Here is a 23,895-nt window from a genome sequence, read left to right on the forward strand (position 1 = left end):
ACGCCCCCTTCAGTGGCCACGCCCCCTCCTCCCACCATCCAATCAGCGGGCGCCGTCCCGCCGGTTCCCGTGGCAGCGCTGCCCGGTGGCGGAGTTGGGCACCGGGCGGTGAGAGGCCGAGAGCTCATTTGCATGAACCAATAGAACTTTGCGTATGTAAATGTGGGCGCAGCCGGTTGGCTGGGAGCGGGCCGGATAACGACGGAGGGGGCGCCTTTGTCCCGCAGAGCCGAGCAGGAGCGGAACGGAACGGAGCGGGGCGGTGTCGGTGTGAGCTGCCCCATCGAGCGGCCGCACTATGACTCTGGAGGAGCTGCCGGGCGACCAGCGAACGGCCGGCAGGTGAGAACGGGGGGTACAGCAACCCGAGGGCGGGCGGTGAGACACCGCGGGGATCCCGGTACTGACGGGCCGTGTGTGCAGGATGGAGCAGGCGGGGGACGCGCTGCAGGAGGTGCTGAGCAAAGCGCTGAGCCAGCGGAGCCTCACCCTGGGGGTGTACGAGGCGGCCAAGCTGCTCAACGTGTGAGTGACCCGTCCCCATACCCCCCTATAACACCCTATAACCCCCTTTAACCCCCTTTATTCCCCCCTTCAACCCCCTTTAGTCCCCCTAACACTTTCCCCCACCCCGTAGTGACCCCGACAACGTGGTTTTGTGCCTCCTGGCCGCCGACGAGGAAGAAGAAGGAGACGCGGCTTTACAAATCCACTTCACTCTAATCCAAGCTTTCTGCTGCGAGAACGACATCAACATCCTGCGGGTCAGTAACCCGGCTCGTTTAGCTCAGTTGTTGCTTCCCGATGGCGGCCCTGAACCACCCACTGATCTCCATTGCGTGTTGGTCACGGTGAGTCCATTGCTCATGACTCAATGCCGATGGCCCGGGGAGGTTCCGCCGGCGTCTTGGCCTCAGGGAACCCCCCGGGACCAAATGTGTTGTTATTTAAGTGCATTTCACGCTCAAACCGGCCTTATCCCCCAGCAGAATCCCCATTCCTCCCAATGGAAGGACCCAGCGCTGAGTCAGCTGATGTGCTTCTGCAGGGAGAGTCGCTACATGGATCAGTGGGTGCCGGTCATCAACCTCCCCGAGCGATGACCACGTCCCGACCATCACCAACACAGCGCTCAGGAATCGATCCACATCCAACCCTTTCTCCCCCCCCTAAACACACACTTATAACGGAGCTGGAAGAGCCAACCTCCATCCCCGGGTTGGGGACGCAGCGATGCCGAGCGCCCTGTTCTTGGGCTGCTTTTCCTTTTCCAAGTGCGACTTTGACAGTTTCTGGTTGAAATCTTCTATAGAAGGAGCTCCAAACAGGTTTCAAAGGGGACGCTCGGCAAACGATCCTCTCGTATTGGTTTATTTCGGGACGGCGATTCTCAAGGTTTTTAATGCTAAGATATATAATAATAAGTTATTTTATGATATTGACGGGGAAAAAATGATAATAATAATAGTTATTTATACTCTGAGGTCTGAGAGCCGACCTACCCTCGAGCAGTCGCTCCACAGCCGCACGTCCTTTAGGCGCTGCTGAAAGCAGCCCCGCTGATGTCATGGTTGGCAATGGGACGGTGCTTTGGGGTTTGGGGTTTGGTTTTTCTTGGGGTTTGTTTTTTGAAATAAAGTTGTGACTCTGCTCCTGTTTGCTGGGTTGTGCTTTGCTCCACTTTGCTCCGCTTTGCTTTGCTCTGTGCAGTTCCCCGGCCTCGGCTCCTGTTGCTCCTCTGCTCCTGTAATGGCACCTGGGCTCCCTCCCGGCCCCTCCCAGCCCAGCAAATGGAACAGCAGCTGCCATGCTGCAGGAAATGCGATTTATTTTTCTCCAGCGCCGCCACTTTGCAGCGTAGTTCAAACACGAGGAAGCGTTTCAGCTGCACTAACAGGCCCGGGGCTGCTTCCGAGCTGGGGGAACCCCACTGCTTTGTGCGGGATCCCCTTCCCCAACGCTCCCTTTGCAGCCCTGCTGCCTTTTCCCCCCTTCTCCCCCTCCCTCCCTCCCAGCTTTGCTCCCTGTGCCTCTCAGAGCCGGGCAGGGGGGAGCAGCATGGCCCACGAGCAGCTGCGCGTGTTGTTGTTGCCGCACACAAAGCGGGCAGCAATCCCTCCCCTGCCCCCAAAGAGCAGCCCCCAAAGAGCAGCCCCCCGCCCCCAGGCCCTGCCGCTGCTGTGGGGAGCTGTGAGCATCGCCCGCTCCATGCCCCCTATTCCTGCATCCCCGCTGCAGCCCAACCCGGGGCTGCCCAACGCGGGAGCTTCCCAAAGTGGTATTTTTAGCTTTGTGATTACAGCCTGCAGCCGGCGTCAGCATTTCTAAAGCGAACGCGGCCCCGGCGCTGATCCCGTGCTGCCTCCTCCCTTTGCATTCAAAATGCCTTATTCTGGCTCACGGTGCTTTGGGAGCGCAGATGTCACAGACCCAGCAAAGCCCGAGCGCAGCTGACCCCAAACACGTGCCAGCGCAGCTCGCTTCTTTTGTCCTGCGTTGGGCCCCACAGGCTGCTGCTCACCCGGGGCTGCAGCACAGCCTGTGCAGGCCTGGAGCCCCCCAGCCCAGCTCACAGCACCCCATCCATCTCCGTGTCTGTACTGATACACACACACATGTGTAAAGCTAAAAGCCTTTCGCTTGGGAGCTGCCCCCTTCCTGGGCTGTGAACCAACACGGGACCTTTGACTCAAACCCAAAGTATGTCGAGACGAGAACAACAAGTCCGAGTACAGCCAGTGTTGGCAAAGCAAACCAGCAAAACGAAAGGGGAAAATAACATAAAAACCTCCCCCTCCTCCCCAGCAGACCCAGGGCTTCACCAAGGCTCTGCAGGACACCCAAACTTGTTGTTCCCCTTTGAATCAGGGAGAAGGAACAGCAAAAGAATGCGTGCAGAAAAGCAGAGCTGCACACCAAGGATGGAGGGGAAGGGAGACCCAATGCACAGCAGCAGTGGGGCACAATGCACAAAGTGGGGGCACACTCAGCAGAAGAGCAAAGGTGCACATAGAAATGTCACCGCTGGAGCCCACCCCCCTGCACTGTGTGCAGCCGTGCTGAGCTGACCTGCAGAGCTGATGGTGCCAGGAGCGACCAGCTGCTCCCACCACCACCCAGCTGCTGTCTGAGCCGAGAAACACCCACGGAGAACTGCTGCAGTGCCTGCAGTCACAGCAAGGCGCGCCGTGCCCGCACACAACCCTCCTGCTCCCTGAGCTACAGGCGGGCACGAAGGAGATGCTGATGTGAACCTTTGCCCCGGTGCTCTGAGCATGTCAACACTGCGTGACACGGTGGGGAAATGCTCTCAGTGCGCAGAGAAGTGCACGCAGCAGAGAAGGCCCGAAGGAAAGGATTCCCCTTCACCCCACGGCACAGGGGGAGCGCCCGGAGGTTCCACGCGAGCAGAAAGCAGCCAGGAGCTCCGTGCCAGGATTCTTTATTAGAAAGTACAAAGGTAAGCACCCTGTGTGCTGGGTGGGGACGGCGCCGCAGGGGGAAGGACGAGGGGCGGCACAGCTCCGGCCTCCAGGAGCAGCACCGCCGGACCTCGTGTGGGTACCGGCTCACAGACAGCACTGGGACAAAGCCAGGCGTCACCCCGGCACTGCACAGCCACTGAATCACAGAGCCCTTCTGGGTGGAAAAGAGCTCCATCAACCAGATCCAGAACCACACATTGGCTCCAGCAGTGCTGAGGGCTCCTGGAAGGAGCAACATTTGGGTACAGCACAAGGCCCCGTCCCTGTGTGTGCCGCCCCAGCTCAGCCACCGGCTGTGTCTGACAAGATGTGTTACAAAACGAGACTCAAACGGAGTAAAAAAAAGCCGAAATAAGTGTGGATCTGCACCATGGCTTGGAAATCATCGCTAGAAAAATAGTCCGGTTATAAAACTCATTTGAGCGTAAGCACAGAGTAAGAAGGACAGTGCTCCTACTGCCAGCCTCGCGTTCGCATTTCTGAGCTGTTTGTTAAAGAGCCTCGTTAAACAAATATATCATTTCTCAATATATTATCAACAGTGCGTATATAATTTAATATAGAAATGACAAATAGGCGACGTGGGACAGTTAATTACAAGTGGTTAATAAGCCCTGTAAGCAGCCTTACAGGAAGGCGCAGCGATGGCCGCTCACAGCTCCGGCCCTGGCCCACAGCTACAGAGAAAGGAGGAATCATTGCGGGTCCCCTGAAATCTGCTGTTCGTATGCAGCGTCTGTACTAATATTGTTGGGGTTTTTAAACACTGATCCATGTACACACACGCAAGGACTTGTTTTTATGGTGTATACACATCAAATGACTTCCTCAACAGAAAGGCCCCCGTTACACCTGCACAGCCACTACCTGGGTGCACTTTGGCCTTTTTTTCCCCTGGAAGAAGCAGGGATTTAGGACAGAGCCAAATGTTGAGCACATATGGCACAAGGCAGAACCACACCGCAAAGTCCACCACAAGGACACCAGCCACGAGCCTGGCACCTCCAATCCCTCTGACAGCTTCCCTCTTTTCAATACCAACACAGACTGTTGATGAGAGAGATGAGAAAAACAGAATTAAAACGGAAAGCTGCTTTTTCAGCTCCTCTCGAAGGCCAGGAAATAAACCATCGGCTACCTGACCCTCAACCCATTGGGTTTTACATAACCAAAACCCTGCCAAGAGCAACGGGTGCACCAAGGGTGTCAGCAGGAGCCTGGAGCTCTCCAGCAGTCACTACCATCATTTCTCAAGGTAGCTGTTGCTTGGTAATGCACTTCCAAGTGTGAACGTGCACAGATGCACACCTGAAGGCTGCAGAGGGAGGCCCTGCTCTGCATACACACGTGGTTTCAACAAGCGTGACACCACCGATGTTTAATAATGGGGATCCCAACTCTTAGCCCGGCTCTGTTCTGCAGCAAAGCCGGGCAGCTTTGGTTTGTGTGTGTGGGGGCACAGCAGGAGCGCAATCGGAGCCATGGCTCTGCAGTGGGACCCCGCTCCTCTGGCCAAGGGAGAAGTGATGGAGTGTGAAATCTCGCTTCCTACCGGAGACTGGGAGCAGAAGAAATGCTTTAGAAAGCCTAAGAGATCGTTTCTACACGTGAGAAGAGGACAGTGAATACCGGGTACCTTACAGGTTGTTTGCCTACACATGTGCCTGCGGCTTGCCCTGCCCCAGGGAGCTGCGGAGGCACCGCTGTGCCCCTACAACAAAATGCACGTCTTCTTGTCCTTGAATGGGTTTTCAGAAGCAGGAATGCCCATCAGCAACGGATCTTTCTTGGCGTGTTCTTCGCAGTAGAGCATTAGGTCTGCTGATGCCTTTGACACCTGCAGAAAACAGAAGACACGATGGCCACTATTTCCTCATAACCAGCAATAGGAGCGGATGTGACCCAGTGGGAAGGGAGGGATGCTGGGCTGCCAGCTCCTCGCAGGCTCACACCCTCTTTCCTGCAAGAGACAGAGCCCTGTGCCTCGCCCTGGGGCCAGCCCTATCCACAGAGGGGAGCTCCTCCAGCTGCCCTGGCACTGGTTTGTGACACGAGGCAATAGGATGGCTCTGCTCGTACAGGGCTGCTGCAGAAGACCAAAAACAAACAGGAAGGGCTCAAAATCGTGCAGCAGGTTCGTAATAAGGGACTTATTGTCTATAAAGCTGGGGACAATAAACAGAAGTGTCCTCAGATGACTTAACGCTTTCTAGAACACTAAATACAGCTTCTCCTTGCATAACCCTGCACCAAGAAAGGGTACCTTGCCGTGTGTGTTTCTGAGTTTGCACTGCTGGCACCTCCAGGGATGGGGCACCCGCAGCTTCTTCAGGCACAACTCAGAATGAGTTACTATTAACGCGGGTTTTCCAGGCTGAAATGTAAACACCAGGATGGGGGAGAACCTGAACTGCGTCCCCTTTGCACGTGTCCTGGCTGGGGAAAACAGGAGGAAAAGAGGGGCTGGGGAAGGCAGCGCTCTCACCTTTATTCTTTCTATCGAGGCTTCTATTCTCAGCTGCTGGACAGTCCTCCGGGCCTGAGCTATGTTGTTGGTGGTGCTGGCTGTTTTACCCGACATTTTCAGTGAGCCGGCGACGCTCTGTTGGGAAAAACAAGGGGTTATTTTTCCTACGGAGGCACAGCACGTCGTGCTGCTTCCCTGCACAGATGCCACAAGCTGCAGGAAGCGTTCTTATTTTCCTTATTTCCCTTATTTTCCTTATTTTACACAACGGGGCTCTGGGCTGAGCGGCACCAAACACCCTCAGACAAACCGCACTGAGCTGCAGCACACCGCAGCGCTGCTGTCGGCCCCAGCCCGGCAGCTTTACAACATCCCAGGGAAAGAAAAAAAACAACAGCCAAAGTTCACAGAAATGCTCCCAGCTGCTGTCTGCTCCCATATGGCCATATATGGAGGCGGAGCAGGAAAAAAAAAAGCACAGCCCCAGGACTTGGCTGCTCCGGGTAAGGAGGGAAAGCAGGGACCCCTGCGGGCGGCGTTTGGCTGCTCTCCAGGGCAGGAGGATGCTGCTGCTGTCACTGCTCACAGCTGCCAGCCCTGCACAGCTTGAGCCCGGCCAGGCTGGGCCACAGAGCACTGAGACGTCTGCGATGGAGGAGCTGGATGGGGGTGGTGCGGCCCCTCCTGCCCCCAGCGCCGCACACAAGGGCTGGGGCAGCAATTTGGGGAGCGCTGGTAACCGGGTGCCGGCCTAAAAGTACCACGGAGCCCCCGTAAATTCAGCAGTGAGTGGGCAGCCAGCAGCTCAGAGCAGCGCTGCCTCGTCAGACCCGTCTGTGCAGCAGCACGCGAGCTCCAGCAACGCACAGACTGCACTGTTTGTTTTACACAGATCCTCCAGAATAACTGGCTCCGCGGTGCTGCGCTTAAATCATTTACAGCACTGCAGGGGCTCGAGTCGCAGGCAGCTGAATGTGACCTTCCTGGGGCCGCACGCAGCCTCTCCCCGCAGGCCTCTCTCACTCACACGCTGGCAGGGCAGCAGTGCTGTTTTTCCTCCCACCGCTCTGTGTGCTGAGAGCAGCATTTCTGCGCTCCGAGCCCCTGCTTTGGCACAGCCCACACTGCCAAACTTCCTGTCCCTGCAGAGCCCTGCTGCATTAACGCCCAGCGTGCCCCCAACAGCAGTGCTTTATGCCAAGGAAGATGTGATACAACCAGCACCCAGCACCCTCCACACCAACACCTCCCAGCACCTTCCCCTACTGACAACTCACTGCACACGCAGCAATGCTCCTGCTTACCACCCTGACAGGCTGTGGGCTGGGGACGTGGGACTCTTCCTGCTGCTGCTTGCTCCAATTACAGCAAAAAGCCCAGAGGTCCCACAGGAGGTGCTGGCTCAGTGAAGTTCAATGAGCCCCTTCCGACCCAACTCAGGCAAGTTCCGAAGCAGGAGGGGCTGCAACCTGCACCAGCAGCCCTGGCAGGCAGCACACAGCCCGGGGCATCGCTGAGCACATGAGAAATGGCTTATGTGCAGAAAATGAGTCCGCAGTGCAGCTGGGACAACATCAGCTGACTTGGAGAAAATATAATTTCAACCCCGTATCCATTAAAAACATCTTTAAATTATTAACAAGGCTAAGGCGATTAACTTTTTCTTAAGCATCTTATGATCTACCGGTGAGAAACACTGCGAGGGCCGTCCCAACAGGTATTTCGTGCTTGGCCACTTGCAGCTGAGCTCTGCTGCTCCTCGAAACCCCCTGCGGTGAGTCACAAGCAGACAGAGCTGCTGTTCTCCCTGCTGAACCCCCTGAGCCCAGCGAGCACAGGCTGGGGCTGCACGCAGCATCCAGCTGCTGAGAAACTGCTTTGCTGGGCAGGCAGCAGCAGGATGTGGGAGGCCATCCCAGCCAGCAGCTTGTTACTGCAAATGGGCAAGCAATGCCTCCTGCTCGCACGCAGGTAGGAGGGATCTAATAATGGGTACTGGGCAGCATTAGAAACTTGCTTCCTGGAAGAGGTATTGAAAACATACTCATGAATCTCTCTGATGTGCACAGAGCCACGTGGCCATGGAGCAGGCAGCTCCTGGGCTCCCCATCCTGCTTTGCAGGTGTGCGGCTGGGAGGAGACAGGCATGAGACAGAACTGGTTCAAACGCTGCATGTGCTCCAAGTGACCCATTCCAGGGTAAATGTGGAAGTTCTCTGAGTTCAGAGTCTTTAAACTTGTGCCAGTGCAAAGATCACAGCACCAAGCAGTGCGCGGCAGCATGCAGGGCTTTCGGTTGCATGTGCAGCACAAACCACACACACTCCTCTAAACACTCCCATCCCAGGTTTCTGCCTGCAGTTAGCAGGACGAAAACTGCAACAAAGCTCCTGAAACCAGAGCAGAGAACACCCTGCTGACTGCAGGGAGGGCAGGCAGCAGCTGTGCTGTGCAGCCCTACTTGTGCCTGCTGCCCTCACTGCCAGAGCACAAGCAAAACTCCCAAAGGTGTGGGAAGGCGGCTCCTGGGGGAAGCTGCATCCCTTGCAGTGGGGTTAAAGTTGCTCTGGGTGTCTGCAAAGTTGCAGTAATTGCACGAAGCTACAGATCACAGCGCTGGGGGAAGAGGGAAGGCGGAGTGCTCTGCACGACAGCAACTCGCCCCGCAGCGCTGCAAGCCTGTTCCAGCCTGAACCCAAGGCACGCAGGGAGGCAGCAGGTGGCAGAGCCGGGCAATGAGTCAGCTTGGGCAGCAGGGCGGGCACGGAGCTCCCGGAGCAGCTCTGCAGCCAAGCGTGTGTGCTGCAGTTGTCAGGAGGGATGCATGGGTGTCCAGAACACTGTGCACAGACAGCACGACAAATCCCGTCACTGATTCAGATAAGCTGCACGTAGCACCATCCTGCAGAGAAGCTGCTGTTAATCACAGAGATGCAGTACCCCACGGCGTCCTGCATCACTAACACTGGCGTCACTCAAATATTAACATGCATTTTGATGGCGTGGTTGGTGATTCAACCTGTAAATTACTCAAGAGAAATGGGAAAGCTGACGGACATAAACACATTTGTCTGGAAATAGTCACCATCTGCTTGCAAAGTTCATATTGAGATCATTCGCTGTATTGCTATGAAAGAGAGAGCACCGCAAAGAACAGGTAACTAATCTGAGACTGTTGGCTGCTCTGCATAGAAGATGGTACGAAATCAGAAGACCCTTCTCCTTTTGGAGGCTCCATTCTGACCAAAGCACGGTGCAGGAGCAGAGTGCTGCCCCCACCCAGCCCTCCCTGCCTCCCACAACACCCAACGTGTCAAAACAGCCCTTAAGGATCTGTCAGGGATGGCCCAGGAGTACGGGATCGCACAACAGGTTAAACCAGCCCATGCACACCAGTATCACTGCACCTCCACCAGGCAGACCCAAGAGTGAGCAACCGCTCCATGTGGTTCCAGCGCTGCCAGGTTGGGATGTGCAGCAGCAGGAGAGCTCCATCACACCGACATGCAGCTCCACTGGAAACGTGTCAGCTCTCATCAGCTTTTTTTTCCTCTGTTCCAAAGCTGTGTTCCTTTAGCTCAGGACAGCTAAGATGTGCAGCATGTGGGCCAGCTGGTGGCCCAGCTTTCCTGCTGCAGAATGACCATGCAGAGGATGGCCGTGGCTCAGAGCCGCCCGCTGCCCAACACTCACATTTTAGCAAAAAAAGAGGCTTCTAGCAGGGCCTCCCGCTCACGCTGCTGGATCTGATAAGCAGCACACCTGCTGCGCTGATAAGGAGCTCTGCTGGCACACTGCAAAGTCAACACGGTAACAGCGTCGTTTTGGAACACAGAGGTGCTGCTTCGTACAGATACAGACAGAGCATCTGCTACAACCACAGCCCTAACGCTGATCCCACACTCCACAGGTTTCATTTCTTCTACTGACAAACTAAGGAGTGGAAAGAAAAAGCAAACAAACAAACCAGACCTTGATTCTGTCCCCAAGTGATGGTGGCATCCCTGCTAAGTATGATATGCACCGACTGCTCTGATTTTAGTATTTCATTTTTTAAAGACAAAAAAAATTAAAAGCAGTTACTGTGGAATTACAATATAGAACGCTCCCCCCTTGTTCTGCTGCAGTGGGGGCGGGCTGGCTTTGCTCTGCCTTTGCATCCCATGGCCATGACCCCTTTTGCCACTGGGGTGGGTGCAGCCTCTCCAGACCCCCCCGTCCTGGCTCAAGGAGTGACCTGGTTAGGGAAGTTGCAGGGCTTATTTTCCCAACTGCCTCGCTTTGTTAACAAATCAGATCCCTAAAAAACAAAAACATGACATTAGAAAATTAAATCGTCACGTTTCCTCATCTCCAAACAAACAGAAGCAGCATTACTTTAATGGTCCTCCTAAGATTACCAAATCTCTTCTGCAGAGAGCTTGGTATACAAGTAGGTCATCTCCCAACACTGTGTTCCATCCGAGTTCCTGGTAACTACCCTGATAAATAAGCTGCTGCAAACATCTCAAACTGGGTGATCTCCTGTAGGGCGCATTTGCCTGCAGTTACATATAACAGATTGCACGGCAGGGCAGCACGGGCCGCTCTGCACACCACCCAAGCAAGGACACAAGACGTTCGCAGTGTGATCTCTTGCAGCCCCGTGGCAGCGCCCAGACAGGAGCACAGCTGAGGACTCACTGTGCTTGCTGCTTCAAGGACATGCACGAGGTGACAGCCCACGGTCCCCAACGTGCCCACAAGTGGCCATGCAGAACAAGGGCCCGGCAGGACCAGAGTTAGGGATGAGGGAAACCTGCCATGCTGAAGCCACGGTGCAGCTCCCGTTGCCTGACTCACAAGCTAAAAAGAGACCAAATTATCAGTCCCATCAACAACCTTTCCCAGCAATCCTACCCGAGACCAACGCATTTCCACAGAAGTGCTCTGAAAACATGCACAGCTATGTCTGAAAACAGATGAGGTTTATTTTTTCCGGCTATGGCTGCTCTAATAAAAGAAGCGAGCTCCCGTGCCCGTGCTCCGCACCCCCTGGGGAAGGTTTGCCCGCAGCCCTCCCTCTGCACAGGGCTCACCAAAGCACAGCATTTACTGTGCCATCGGGACGAGCTCCTCTTTGCTTCCAGCCTCCAGCACATCACACCACACAGCCCTGATTTTCCCCTTAACAAAAGAGCCCTCAGGAGCAGAAGGGCGCAGCAGCTTCCACTGCAGGAACCAGCAGGGCTCCTGACCTGCAGCAGGCACGACCCACCCCCAAGCAAGCACCATGGCACGCGCTGCCGTGCGCTCATGGTCACCTTGTGCCCCGTCCATCCGCCATCCCTACCCTTGCTCTGGGTTTTATCGCTTCTCCACTCCTCCATTGTGAAAGGGTGAAATCAGCTGCTGCAGGGAAACATTTCTCAGTCCGTGCCTTGCTCCGAAGGGGCACAGCCAGGCACTCGATGCACAGAAATGCTGGCACACAGCAGGGGAAGGACCAAGCAGGGCTGTGGGGAACCCCAGCACGGCACGAGGGTTTCACCAGACTCAGGCAGCAGCTCCCAGCATCATCGCATCCTCCATCGCATCAACCCTTCCTTTTAGTGGTGAAAAAACACATTTCTGTTTGAAGGTTGTCAGCAATGGGAAGAATTATTACGGGAAAGGTGCAAGCAACAGCAGGCACGAGAAGGCTGCGTGCCCTCTGCAGACACTCGCAGCAGCACGCACTGGGCCAAGGCTCCTGCATTAGCAGCAGAGTCAACAAAACGAGTGGAGCAAACCAAACAGGCCAGTGGGAAAGCTTAGCTCATCTGCTGGGGAAAACACCTTTTTCCACGGAAAACCGAGGACTTTGGTTTGTTTAAATAATGATCTTTAGAAGAGGAGAATGCTCACCACATTCCCAAGCCACACTTGGCCATGGTTTAACTCCAAAAACACAGGAACCATCCAGAGCACATTTCATCCGGAGCACAGGCTCGTGTTCTTTATCAAATAAGAGCAGCAGTAGCCACAACCAGGCAGAGCTGACCCCATTCCCTACAACAACCCTGTTTTTAAGACTTTGCCCTACTTCTTTCCCCAGGCTGCAAGGAATGAGGTTAGAATACAGCAGGCGCTCAGAACAACGGCCTCAGCAGGTACGTGGCAGGCACTGCAGCTGGGCTCCAGCTGGGATAATTAAAGACCAATCTATCTTCTTTACTCTTTTGGATCTAGGAGTGCTGGGCCACCTGCTGAGTGAGATGTAATTAAAGCAGCACTGCTGGAGCTCGGCTGGGCATGGCAGCTCTGTGCTGCACAGCTGCTCCGTGCTGCACAGCTCGTGCTTCATGCGTTATGCGAAGGCAGCTCTAGGCTACAGCAGCTGCAAGAGGGTTCGGCCCGGAGCCCTGTTAATATTTCTTTCAAAACAAGATACCTTTTAAACTGAATATCTCAAAACTGTAGATGAATAAAGCAGCCCAGAGCTGGGGTCAGTGTGAACCCGACATTAAAGCTACTCTGCACGTGCAAGCTTCCAGCACGTCTCCCTTTTACAGCGACAAAAGCCATGCGAGAGGCTGATAGAGGCAACAGAAACATTTTCCCTTTATACTCATTGGGATGGAGGAACCATTAGACAGGTCTCAGAGCAGCTGTGGGCACACTCCTCTGGGGGGGCAATCACAAGAGCTTGGCCAAAGGCAGCACTTCTGCTCCAAGAACAATTGCAAAGTGGCACAGTACGATCCACTGTTCATGGTTTTGGCGATTCCATGGCAAACACTGCAGGTTTACAAGTGAAACTACGCCCTGTCCTGCAGTCTCCCCAGGCATTTCACAAAGCTTGAAGCTGGCTCCTTCTCGCAAGTCACCACTGACCACAAAGGCCCCGCCAGCCCCAGCACACCACCAGCTCCCTGCTCCTTCCTGGCTTTGCCCTCAAGACCTTTTTGCAGTGACCCTATACCACCAGCAGGACTTTGCTCCCACCTCTGAAGGCAGCGATTTTGCTTATTCCTCTGTGACACCTCAGATAGCTGCTGTGCATTGCCACATGCCCTGCTGCCTGCCATGCACTGCCAAGGATCCACCAGTTTCTGCAGGCTCCCCAAGTGCTGCGAGCGCTTCAGCACGTGTGGTTTGCCCAGGCACCTGCGTGGGAGCAAGGAAGCTGCAGGCCGGGCTGGAACTTGAATGCTGCAGTTGGTTTTCCTGTGGGAAGTCACGGCTGCTCCGCGCTGGGTTTGTTCCGACTTGCAGAACCCAAAGCAATGCGACTGCATGCCAAGAATTAAACACTGCGGCTGGGCACTCAAATAACCTTCAAAGTAAGCACTGCAAAAGCTAACCGTGGTGATAGCTGTCATATAGGGACTTAGCTCTCCTAAGGGTAACACTAATCAGAGTGCACGAATAAGGAGATGGCCAGTGCCCCTCCATCAGCCGGCCGCCCTGCTGGGCAGGAGCAGGAAGCACAAACAGCCTGGGCTGGCCCAGCTGCATGGACGGACACACAGCGCTGCACGGGGCCGCACTGACACCCAGTGGAAGGCAGGGTGAGATGCCTGGGAGAGAACACACCGCTGAGTGCCTCCCTTCTGCTGTCAGAATGGGTCTGCCAAGCAGGGAAATGCCTGAACGCCACCCTACAGTCGCAATGCAAACGTTCGATATAGACTGGAAACAATTGGGTTTGGGTAAAAGAAAGGAAGACAGTTTTGTACAAAGAAAAGGTGAAAAAAACCATCAAGTGCAGCACGGAGCACACGGTGCTCCCAGTGAAGGATGTTGGTTCCTGGGGACTGACCCCACAGACTGCAATGGAGGGGCTCCAGAAGAGCCGATATCTTTTTTTTTCTTCCTTGCTGGCACAGAAGCTTCTGTTCCGTGCAGGCTGCCTCTGTCTGTATGGTCTGAACAAGTGCCTATTTAAATGTGAGCCACGCAGAGCAGAGAACTGAACCAGGGAACGCGGTGCTTCGGTGATTCCTTCTTCACATGATCTACACTTGAGATTGTTCTCAACCATAAATTCTCAAAATGTTCTTTCTTTCACAACCACAGCCAACACCTCCAGTCTCTTCATGAGCCCATCATTCTGAAATGCATGAAAATCCCCAACAAAAATCCACCTGAGTTTATCCTTCTGGGTACCCTGGTAAGGACGTGCTCCTTCACCACCAGCTCCATTGCACCAGGACAGCCCTGCTGGCTGAGCCTGCACTACAGCTACGTTTCATTTCATAGTCAGCCTCCAAACACATGATTCTGTCAAACCCAATTTACTCGCTGGGAAATGAACAGCGGAAAAACCTGCTTTCCTTTTACTCTCTATTTTTACTGACTGGACTTTTTCTATCTTTAGTATAAATGAAAGCCATGAAAGCTGACTTGTACATCAAGGTTACTTTGAAAAACATCTGAGCAGCGTTGTTTTAAAGCCTTTAGGCTGATATTGTCAGCAAAGGTAACCTGCACGCCCTACCAAGCTGGGGTACCTCCTCTCCCAGGCAGGGACCTGCACACAGCACTCCCCAGCTGGCTTACAAGAGAAAAAGACACCAACCACAGAAAGACTCCGGTTGTACCAAAATCTGTTGATCTTACAGCATGTAAAGCAGGAGCAGTCAGCAATCAAAGCACCAGACTGGGAGTCACAGGATGCCGCCCGGCTTCTGGTTCCGTGGCCTTCAGCGAATTCTTCTGTCTGAAAAAGATAAAATCGTTGAGTGCTGGGGGGAGATGATCTGCTGAGAGCTCCCTGGTTCCTGCGTCAGAGCCACTGCAGGGCTGCAAAGCTGAGGAGGCTCTGGGGGACCTTACTGCTCTCTGCAGCTCTCTGAAAGGAGGTTGTAGTGAGGTGGGGTCAGTTCAGCAATAGGATGAGAGGTGATGGCCTCATGTTGTGTCAGAGCAGGGTCAGGCTGGATACCAGGAGAATCTCTTCTCCAAAGAGCAGTCAGGCATTGCACAGCTGCCCAGGGAGTAGGGGGTCACCATCCCTGGGGGTGTCCCAGAGCTGTGGGGATGTGGCACTGAGGGATGTGGGCAGTGGGCATGGGGTGGGCTCGGGGAGCTGAAAGAGCTTTTCCAACCTTAATGACTGTATGGCTCTACGACTATGCAGGGTGCTTACAAGAATTAACCAGATTATTTATTTCAAGTAAAGGGAGAATACAGGAAGAAGGATTTGCACCCTGACACAGTCAGACAATGATTACAAACATACTTCAGCAAACACAGACATTTATGGAGGTTTCCACGCTACCTCTTGCTAACTGATGTAGCCAACAAGGGACAGCCTGACTTACGTGGGAGAGGCAACTCCCTTCAAAAAGCATTTCTGCCCCCAGTGCTGGAAACTCACCTACATAGGCAGTCCTGTAACCCGTCTGCCTTGCTTTGCTTTTATTTGTGCAATGACCCTGAAACAAAGTCAGATAAAAACGTAAGTACTTCATAGTGCTTCAAGTCAAAGCAAAAAGGGGTGACGGCTTGTGGTTTAATCCTGATCACACAGACTATTTCAGTTTGAGCTCAGCTCCACAGAACGCTGCCTCAGGACACCCCCATCCACCCAGCTCACTCCCTTCCTGAGGACACAGCCTTGGCCTTCTGGCTGCCCACCCCCAGCAGAAACCAGCCCACAGCCTCCCCACACCCCCTTCTCCTTTCCAGTATGCTGTGATTCAAGGAACCAGCACATGACTACAAGATTTTGATATGGAACAGGAAGAAATAGAATGAGATCAACATACCACTGGAGCAGAGCTCGTTTGGTATTAAAGTCAAATAAATACAAGAACCTCGGCTGGTCACTTTTTACTGCAGGGGTCCCTCTATGCAGCAGGCGTGAGCCCACCCCAGTCAGGCAGCCAGGGGCAGGAGAAGCCCCCCTCCATCTCCCCCAGCCTCCCAGCACGACACACAGCCAGGGGCAGCTGCCTGTCACCTGTGTTGCAACTGCAGCTGCAGGCAAATCGCGCCCCTCCCTTTCTGGGAAGGAAACAGCAAAGTCCCGGGCACGCTGCAAAGCCACGCTGCAAAGCCGTGCTCCTGGAGCCTCACTGAATCCCCAGCAGCCATGCTGAGCTGCGGGAGAAACAACCCGGAGAGCCCAGCTCACCCCAGCACGTCCTGCAGGCCCACATCCCACGGCTCTGGAGCACCCCCAGGGATGGAGCACCCCCCACTCCCAATGCAGCCCGTGCCAGTGCCCAGCCCATCCTCCAGGCAACCTCACCACATATCCAACCTGCACGAAGCCTGTGATCTGCTGGCTCATTGCAGCACACCCAGAGGTGCACTGTAGGGTGTGCAGTACACGCTAGAAGTCATAAAAACAGCAATTACTAATCTAATACCCATTAGTATTTGCTGCGTTAACCTTTCCTATCATTTACGGTGCAAAGTTCTGTGACTGTATCTCTGCACAGACATCACCTCCCAGGTACGCTGCAAACCACTGACCACACGCACCGGGCACTACTAAGCTGAGGAAGCAGCGCACAACCCTCCTGCATGTATCTGTGACAGCCGCACCGTGCAAAACGAGTTGCTAATGAAAGCTAGCTTCTGCCTGCTTACACAACAGCCAACACTGCTCCTACAGCCCTAAAACCATTAGGGAAAAGTAAGAGAAGTTTTAATCTACCCACCTCTGCTTCCTGACAGAGAACAAACCACGCTCTGGAAGCACCCTGTAAATAATTAGGGCTCATAAATCACGGGCTGCTTTCTGCTATGGAGCCACAAGGCCTGGGTACTGGGGCCCACACAAAGCTCCTATTGGGAGGAAGGGCCGGCCCGTGGTGTGGGAGGATGGGAACCCACACGGCCACAAGCAGGCCCAGGGTTCAGCAGCAGCCACAGGCTGGGATGTAAAGAGTGAAGAGAGAGGAGGAGTCTCCGTTCCATTCCAAAGCTCCTCCAAAAGGAGGAAGTTCTGTATGGGCTCCTGCAGGAGCTGAGCTGCTCTGGGGATGAAGCTCCTGGCTTTCCCAGCAGCACGACGCAGGCTCACAGGGCGCAGGCAGCCCACCAGCACAACCTGCCTGCTCAGCCCCAGCACAACCTCTTTGGCTTCGCTCTACAAACCTCCTGCTGCACTTCAGCAGCTGCAGCACTGACAGACAAACGTGTCTCCTGACAAACTAAACTGGACATTCTTTGCTTCATTCCTGACTCAGAAACGAATGCCTCCTGGATGCCCCCACCAGCACTGCCCAGCTGCAGGCCCACCCCTCACTGCCCTGCACTGCCCCATGCCTTCCCATGCAGCGCTGTGAGCAGGGCCAGCCCGGAGCTGCGCTGCTCAGGGGAGCGGGGCAGAGCAAGGCTGTGGATTTTACGTGAACCGATGCACTGCTGCCTGACATTTCAGGACGTGCATTTTTCTTCCTTCTAAGGTTTAATTCTCATGCTGCTAGATACCAGCGAGGACTTTACGAGCTTGGTAATAAACTGAATTTACACACAAACACAATCTTACCCGCTCTTAGGATGCACTGGCCTGTCTAAACCACAACGGTCTGAATCTGATGCCCTGTTGTAATGCAGAGGAGGAGCAGGTAGCTCAGTCCCAACTAACTCCTCATTTCCTATTAAATAGCAGTTATTTATAAAGCCAGCACGCGAGTAGCACCGCAGCCCTGGTCAGGAGAGGTTTCATACCCAAAGAACCGGCTCTATGTGTCCCTCCTCAGCCTGCAGGGACAGCAGCATCCCACCATGGCAGCAGCAGCCTTGGGCAGCACAGGGACAGCTGCACAGCACTGCTGCACTGTGCCTTTCCCCATGCAAACTCAAGCCAGCCACCCCAGCACAGAACTCCCCGCACACCACTGAGATGGCAGGGAGTGTAAATGCCTTTTGTATCTGCCCGGTTTCATTTTTACAAATAGAAAGGAAATTTTCTTCTGGAAACACATCTGGCCATTTCCTGCAATGACTGACGACACTGCAGAGAACCTTTTTCTCTTTTATTAACTTAAAAGGTATACACAGATCCATCACATATCGTAGAACCGCAGGCTGCACCAACTGTTGAGAAAACATAAGCAGCGAGAGCTAACAAAACAGGACAGAAATCCAAACATGTCCAATTAGGGACAGACAGCCCAGGAAGAACTTTCCTGCAGACAGACTTCCTACGCTGTGATTGCTTCTAAACTGAAGCTCACATTGATAAACAATTAAAACGCCTGTTTCTGCCAAATACACCCATGTTATATCTACGTATGCGTCCATCAGCACATGTGCATCACATGGAAGTGTGATGATGCTATGGAAGCTTTGCAGCTTTGCTGGGACATGAAGCACAGAAGTAGCGATGCTTTTGCGATGACCACAGGCCAAAGGATTTCTTTATTCACAGCCAAAGAGCCTGTACTCCGGAATGCTGCTGCTGGAGGAACCAAGTGCAGCAGTGCTGCCCACGTCATCTGGCTGCTGGTGCCGTCTGGGGGCACAGGAGGGAGGAAAGCCCAGGGAAGGTAGCACCAAAAGCCCACCTCATTGCACCCTGTCCACCCCATCCCATCCCATCCCATCCCATCCCATCCCACACCATCCCATCCCACACCATCCCACTCTGACTGCCAGGAGACGTTTTGTTCTCCTCATCCTGAAGCACCAAAACCCACTGATTTCTTCCCCATACACAATCCTACATCAACACCTACTCCCCAAGCACCCCACTCTCTGACACCAGGCCACTTAAAGCTCAGTTCCTGCACAGGGCTAAAGCAGCTTTGGAGCTGTGATGGTGTGAATGGCTCAGTTCTCATCCCAGCAAGGAGAAAAGGCCGCTGTACCTCCCAGCAGCCCCAGGCACACAGCCTGCCCTCCATCATTCAGCACATCCAGTGCTCTGATTCTCGCTCAAACTCCATCACATGCCAAGATACTGACACGGAGACAGGAAGCCGAACATAAACACGCCGCCTGCTTTACTGAACATTCAGAGAAACAAAGCTAAAAATATGGATTTCTCGGAGTCTCTGGACAGAGGGAAAAGAGAAAGAGCTGTACCGGAGCTCCGAGGGCTTCTGCCATTCCCTCTGCTCTTTGCAGTGTTCTCATCAGCAGCACAGAGTGAAAGCTTTCCCTTCACAACACAAGGACTTTCTGGTCTCCCTCCCTTCCATAGCCCTCACAGCTTATTGTGGAGAACAGAAATAAGGGGTTTTCAGAGGGGACCACAGTGCTGAGCGCTGTACGAACACTCAGGTCTGGAAAAAACTGGGTCTCATTGTGTAACATGACAAAACGCAGCAAACAGCTGCAGGATCCCAGCAGTGATTAACTCGGAGCAAATCCCGAGAGCCACCAAACATCTGCAGCTTCAATTTCCCAAGAAATGGCAAGTCTGCAACTACTTCCCAGAGCTGGGGAACTCGCTTTCTGCTTTCATTAAAGCCAATGAATGCTTTACTACTGATCCCTATCTCGGCCCTTCACAGCAAGCACCTTCCTTCTGCCCCCAGAAGATGGCTCATGCCATAACCTTTGCTCCAGCACAGGGATGAAGCGAGAAAGCTGGTGGTGAGGATTTCTGGGGCCACACCAAGAGCTTCCAGAGCAATAAGAGTTTGCTTTTGTAACACAGCCTCATCAGAAGATGCCATATCAGGACCTGGGCAGGAAACTTGTTCCAATGTGGAAGAGCTGCGGTGCGGGGCAGCTCCCCGGTGGGCTCCGTGTTTCCAGAGCTATGGTGGGCCTGCATCTCCCACAGCTCCACGGCACACAGCAGCTTCTCATGGGCTGGGCTGAAATATTCTGAACATCCCGAGGAACGCAGCGTGAGAAATGGACTTTCAGTGCTCATGAGAGTAAAGCTGCCTACACAGCCACACAGTATCTGAAACAAAGTACCTGAAACACAACACAACTTGCTTTAACCTACGATGAGATGGAGAGATGGTTCCAAGCACTGCAGGAGCCCTCAGTGCCTCTCTTAACACCAATGCTTTGATAGCAGGTAAATCACAGAATGGCCTGGGTTGAAAAGGACCACGATGATCATCCCGTTTCAACCCCCCGCTATGCACAAGGTCACCTCTCACAAACCAAAGTGGTCCCATTGCTGTGCCATGACACGGCTCCGGGCTCACCAGCTGCTGCCCATTAGAATTCATTTGCCACTTTGGCACTCGATTAAGGATAGCCTAAATTACCGCCATACATCCAACGCAAGGCTGAAATACGGGATTGGGAAGTCATTAACTACATCCTAATCCCTTAATCGCATTCGGTGGTACCGCAGCAGCACAACATCGTACCGCCACCCCATTACTTACTCACCTCATTTTACTTCTAAACGAATTCCCAACCAAGACAGACTCAAACCAGCCCCTTACGGCCGCCCCGCAGCCCGCACAGTGTCCGGCCGACCAAGCGCCCCTCGCTCGGTGCCGGGTGCTGTCGGCGCTCACCCCCTCGTGCCGCTGCCCCCATCTCAGGGCCCGGCCACGGCCTCGCGCAGCTCCAGGGCCGCGCTCCGGTTCCGGGCACCGCACGACACGACACCGGGTCGAGGCCGAGGCCGCGTCCCCGCAGCGCCACGTGCCGGCCCGCACAGCCCCGCAGGCCGCGAGGCGCTGCCCGGCGGGAGCGGCCCTCTCCCTCCGCCGAGATGGAGCGGCCGCCGCCCGGCGGGGCTCGGCCCGAACCGCCGGGATCTGCCCGCCGGGGAGGCCCCGCTGCCCGCACAGCCCGGCGCTCAGCCCGCCGCCCCTCGGCCCGTCCCGCCCCGCAACCCCGGAACGGCGCAACCGGGGGAAAGCCGGGAGAAATGAGATACAAAAAGAACCGGCCCGACAGCGGCCGGACGGCTCCGAACTCGGCCCCGAGCGCCGCGACCACCGCCGCCCGTTCCGGGCCCACCCCCCGCCCGGCCCGCAGCCCCCGGCCCGCACTCACCGCCGCCGCCCGCTGCCGTCTCCAGGGGCGACCGCCCCGCGCTCCGCCCTCCTCCTCCTCCTCCTCCTCCTCCTCCTCCTCCTCCGCCCGCTCTCGCCCCGCCCGGCCCCGACCCGACCCAACCCGGCCCGGCGGCCCCCGGAGGCCTCGTGCTGCCGGCCCGGCCCTGCGCCGCCACGGGGCCCTGCCGAGCGGCGGGTCCTGGTGGCCCTCGTGTCTCAGGAAGGAGCGCTGTAGCCTCCTCCTCCCGCCTCCCCCTTTGTCCCGTAGCGGTGCTGTCCGAGGGGCGATGCTCCTGGGGGCAGAGCTGCCGCTGTGCCCGAGGGCGGCCGGGCTGGGTGCGGGCAGCAATGGCTTCGTGTAACGAGCCGCACCGCGCGGCTGAGCAGGGCTCACAGCCCGGGATGTGGCACCCAGGGAGGTGGGCATGGGCTGGGATGGGAGCTGGGAGCTCCAACCAGCATGGTGGTAATGTGGTTCAGTTCAAACTTCAGAGTAGTGCTGTAAGATGGATAATCCTGGTTGCAGAAGCGCTGAGCAGGAGCGCGCTCAGTGTTATAAACTTACACAGTGCCCACAGTCGATGAGAGCAGGATGGGAGGGGACGAATGGACAATGCCCCCAAACCACGGCAGGCCACGGCGGGCTGCAGTGGAAGCTCATCTGCACACACCCGTCCCTGGCTCCTCCGTGATTCCATCGCCAGCGCAGCCCCACGGGGCTCCAGCGCTGCCGTGTTGCGTCACAGATCCGGTCTCTCCGGTTCCCCCGGTGTGTCCCGGTGCTGCTCGGAGCTTTGCATGTGATTTACATCAGCGCTGCAGCGTGGCAGGCCTGGCTGCTGTCAGGGCTCGTCCTGCATCCCGTCCTGCTGCAGCTTGCACGGGGTGTTGCTGCAGCCCGGAGCTGCTGCAGTTTGCAGTCAGGCCCAGCAGCCTGCAGTGAGCTCAGGGGGGCTGGGATTGTGCCAGGACGACTTTGTGACGTTTGAGGAGCACACAAACAGCTGAGGCTCCATTCGTGCCCTGTGCTCCCCCTCTGCCCATTTTTAGCACTGTTTCTCATTATCACCACGGTTCTTCAGACTTCTGACGATGACAAGAACCCCAGCTTTACACGGTGCTTTTTTTCCCCCCATGTTAGTGTAGAAGTGGCTGATTTTGTTTGGAGTCAGCTGTTTTTTGAAGGCCGCCGTTTGAATTGTGATGTAAAAAAGCCAGAGGGGGGAAAATGACACAGAGAACTACGGCAAGGAACGGAACTTTGGGAATCGCTACTTAGAAAGGAAGTTTTGCTCCATCTCCACCAGCGGCTCCCAGGAAGCAACGCCCTCTCGTGGGCTCCAGCAGCAGCTCCTGCAATTCATTGATGGTCTCGGCTTAATGAACCATTGCTGCCTCCTGGGGCCTGGGCTGGCTCAGCGAGAGGAGAGGAGGAATAAACAGAGCCCAGTTTCCACCTCCAGGCAGATGGCAGCGCCTCCTTGGGGCGGTTATTGGGTGGGCTTTGAGAAACACCAAACCCACGGCGCTCAGACTGCACGGCTGGGGGAGGCTTTAGCAGCAAGAAGGTGGTTGTGGCCTGGCTGAGTAATTCCTCTGACAAACAACAGGATTTGCTGTCCCGGCCGTTCTCGCAGTGATGAATGAGATTCATTTCCTTTTATTCGCTTATTCCTTTACAAAAAGGCATTTCTGGGCTATTTGCAGCCACTTGTGAAACTGCTCGACAAATAGTGGCTGTGCCAGCGGGAACTCAGCACGAAGGTGACGTCCTGATCCACACAGAGCGGCTCTGAGGTGCTCCGCTCCATGACAGGTGCTGGTTGGGATCACTGGGATGAGGTCCTGGTGTTGGGCAGGGCAGGACACAGTGCCTCCCTCAAGGGCACCCCCATCCGTGACGCCATCAGTGCAGCACGCTGCTATGCTGCTGCAGTGACACTGGGGCAGCAGCAGCCCTGACCCCCTCGTCCTTCAGTCCCTACGTTGCTTCCACACACGCACAAACTGCTGCAGCTTCCTTGTTACACATCACACCTGTATTTCATCCTTGGCTGCTGCAAAATCTTCTTTTTTTTCATTTGATTCCTTCGTTTTGCTGCCCTTAAACCATAGCAAAGTGCATAACCACCACCTTAGATGTGAGGTTTCTGCAGAAGCCCATGCATGTGGGATTTGGTGCAGCACCCAGGGCGGAATCCTGTCCACCACAATCATTTATCTCCACTGAGCTCTTATTATTCTGTGTGTAACAACGTTCGGAGTTCAGCCAAGGGACACGCTGCAATAACAAACCTGGAGAACAGAAGATCTGCTCTCAGCACACGCTTTGGCCATGCTGATGCAAACCAAGATTTCTTCTGTGCATCCCGTACAGCTGCTCCCCCTCCTGTCTTGGCCACGCTTTCGCCAGTTCCAGCAGTGAATGAAGTGCTGCAGCTCTGCTCGTAGCACGTGGCCGGAGCAAACCCCCCAGCTGTGGGGCAGGGGGATCGAGCAAAGCCCACACCTGGGGAAGGGCTGCAAACTGGTGTCACAGGTGGAGCACAAAGGTGCTCCCAGCATCCCAGGGCACTTTTCTTGCAAAATAATCATTCATAGAACACAAAGTGCTCAATGAGCTGAACAAGAGAAACAGCGGTGGCTGCATCTGTGTAGGGAGAAGTGAAGGTGCAGGAGACGGCCTGATGCAATTTGCAAGTCAGACATCACTTACCACTGCAGTGTGCTGGAGGTCCCCTCCATAAACCTGCATGCATCCATGCACCCAAATGATGCCAGCAGCAGCCAGACAGCTCATCGCTGCCGCTCTGTGGGCTGAGCATGTTCTTAGGGATCCCCCAGCTCAGCGCAGAGCAGCTGGGGGCACAGACCCCCCCAGGCAGGATGCTGCCAAAACTGGGCTTTGCTCCCTGTCCGCCCCCGGCTCTGAGTCACACCAGCTGTGGCATTGCTGCTGACAGAGCCAAGGCAGTTGCTGCTGTTCCAGCGGTCCCAGCGTGCCCCCTCAGCCCGCACCCCATCACACCGCAGCCTTCCC

General features: G+C 55.2%; 2 protein-coding genes across 11 annotated transcripts; one reads left to right on the forward strand and one right to left on the reverse strand.

Moving 5' to 3' along the window:
• Positions 1-124: 124 nt before the first annotated feature.
• GADD45A (growth arrest and DNA damage inducible alpha) lies at positions 125-1,656 on the forward strand. Of its 2 annotated transcripts, none has more exons than XM_015870901.2 (4): positions 125-342; positions 424-525; positions 638-851; positions 987-1,656. In XM_015870901.2, exons 1-4 carry the CDS (start codon positions 299-301, stop codon positions 1,101-1,103), a joined length of 477 nt encoding a protein of 158 aa, XP_015726387.1. In that variant the 5' UTR covers positions 125-298; the 3' UTR covers positions 1,104-1,656. The 2 variants fall into 2 exon arrangements, with proteins under 2 accessions (XP_015726387.1, XP_015726389.1); XM_015870903.2 differs by having other exon boundaries at positions 147-342; positions 990-1,656.
• Positions 1,657-3,426: 1,770 nt separating this feature from the next.
• GNG12 (G protein subunit gamma 12) lies at positions 3,427-22,575 on the reverse strand. 9 transcript variants are annotated; one of them, XR_001557039.2, is made up of 5 exons: positions 21,421-22,575; positions 15,296-15,353; positions 14,536-14,635; positions 5,971-6,087; positions 3,427-5,322 (listed from the first exon to the last, which is right to left on the reverse strand). XR_001557039.2 is itself a non-coding variant. In XM_015870904.2 (5 exons), the coding sequence occupies exons 4-5, from the start codon at positions 6,064-6,066 to the stop codon at positions 5,197-5,199; spliced, it is 222 nt and encodes a 73-aa protein (XP_015726390.1). In that variant the 5' UTR covers positions 6,067-6,087; positions 14,536-14,635; positions 15,296-15,353; positions 20,854-20,908; the 3' UTR covers positions 3,427-5,196. The 9 variants fall into 9 exon arrangements, 2 of the variants coding, with proteins under 2 accessions (XP_015726390.1, XP_015726391.1); XR_001557042.2 differs by lacking the exon at positions 21,421-22,575 and adding an exon at positions 20,735-20,753; XR_001557041.2 differs by lacking the exon at positions 21,421-22,575 and adding an exon at positions 20,367-20,386.
• Between the last annotated feature and the right edge of the window lie 1,320 nt (positions 22,576-23,895).

The sequence above is a fragment of the Coturnix japonica genome, chromosome 8 (assembly GCF_001577835.2).
Source record: "Coturnix japonica isolate 7356 chromosome 8, Coturnix japonica 2.1, whole genome shotgun sequence".
Classification (NCBI taxonomy): Eukaryota; Metazoa; Chordata; class Aves; order Galliformes; family Phasianidae; genus Coturnix; species Coturnix japonica.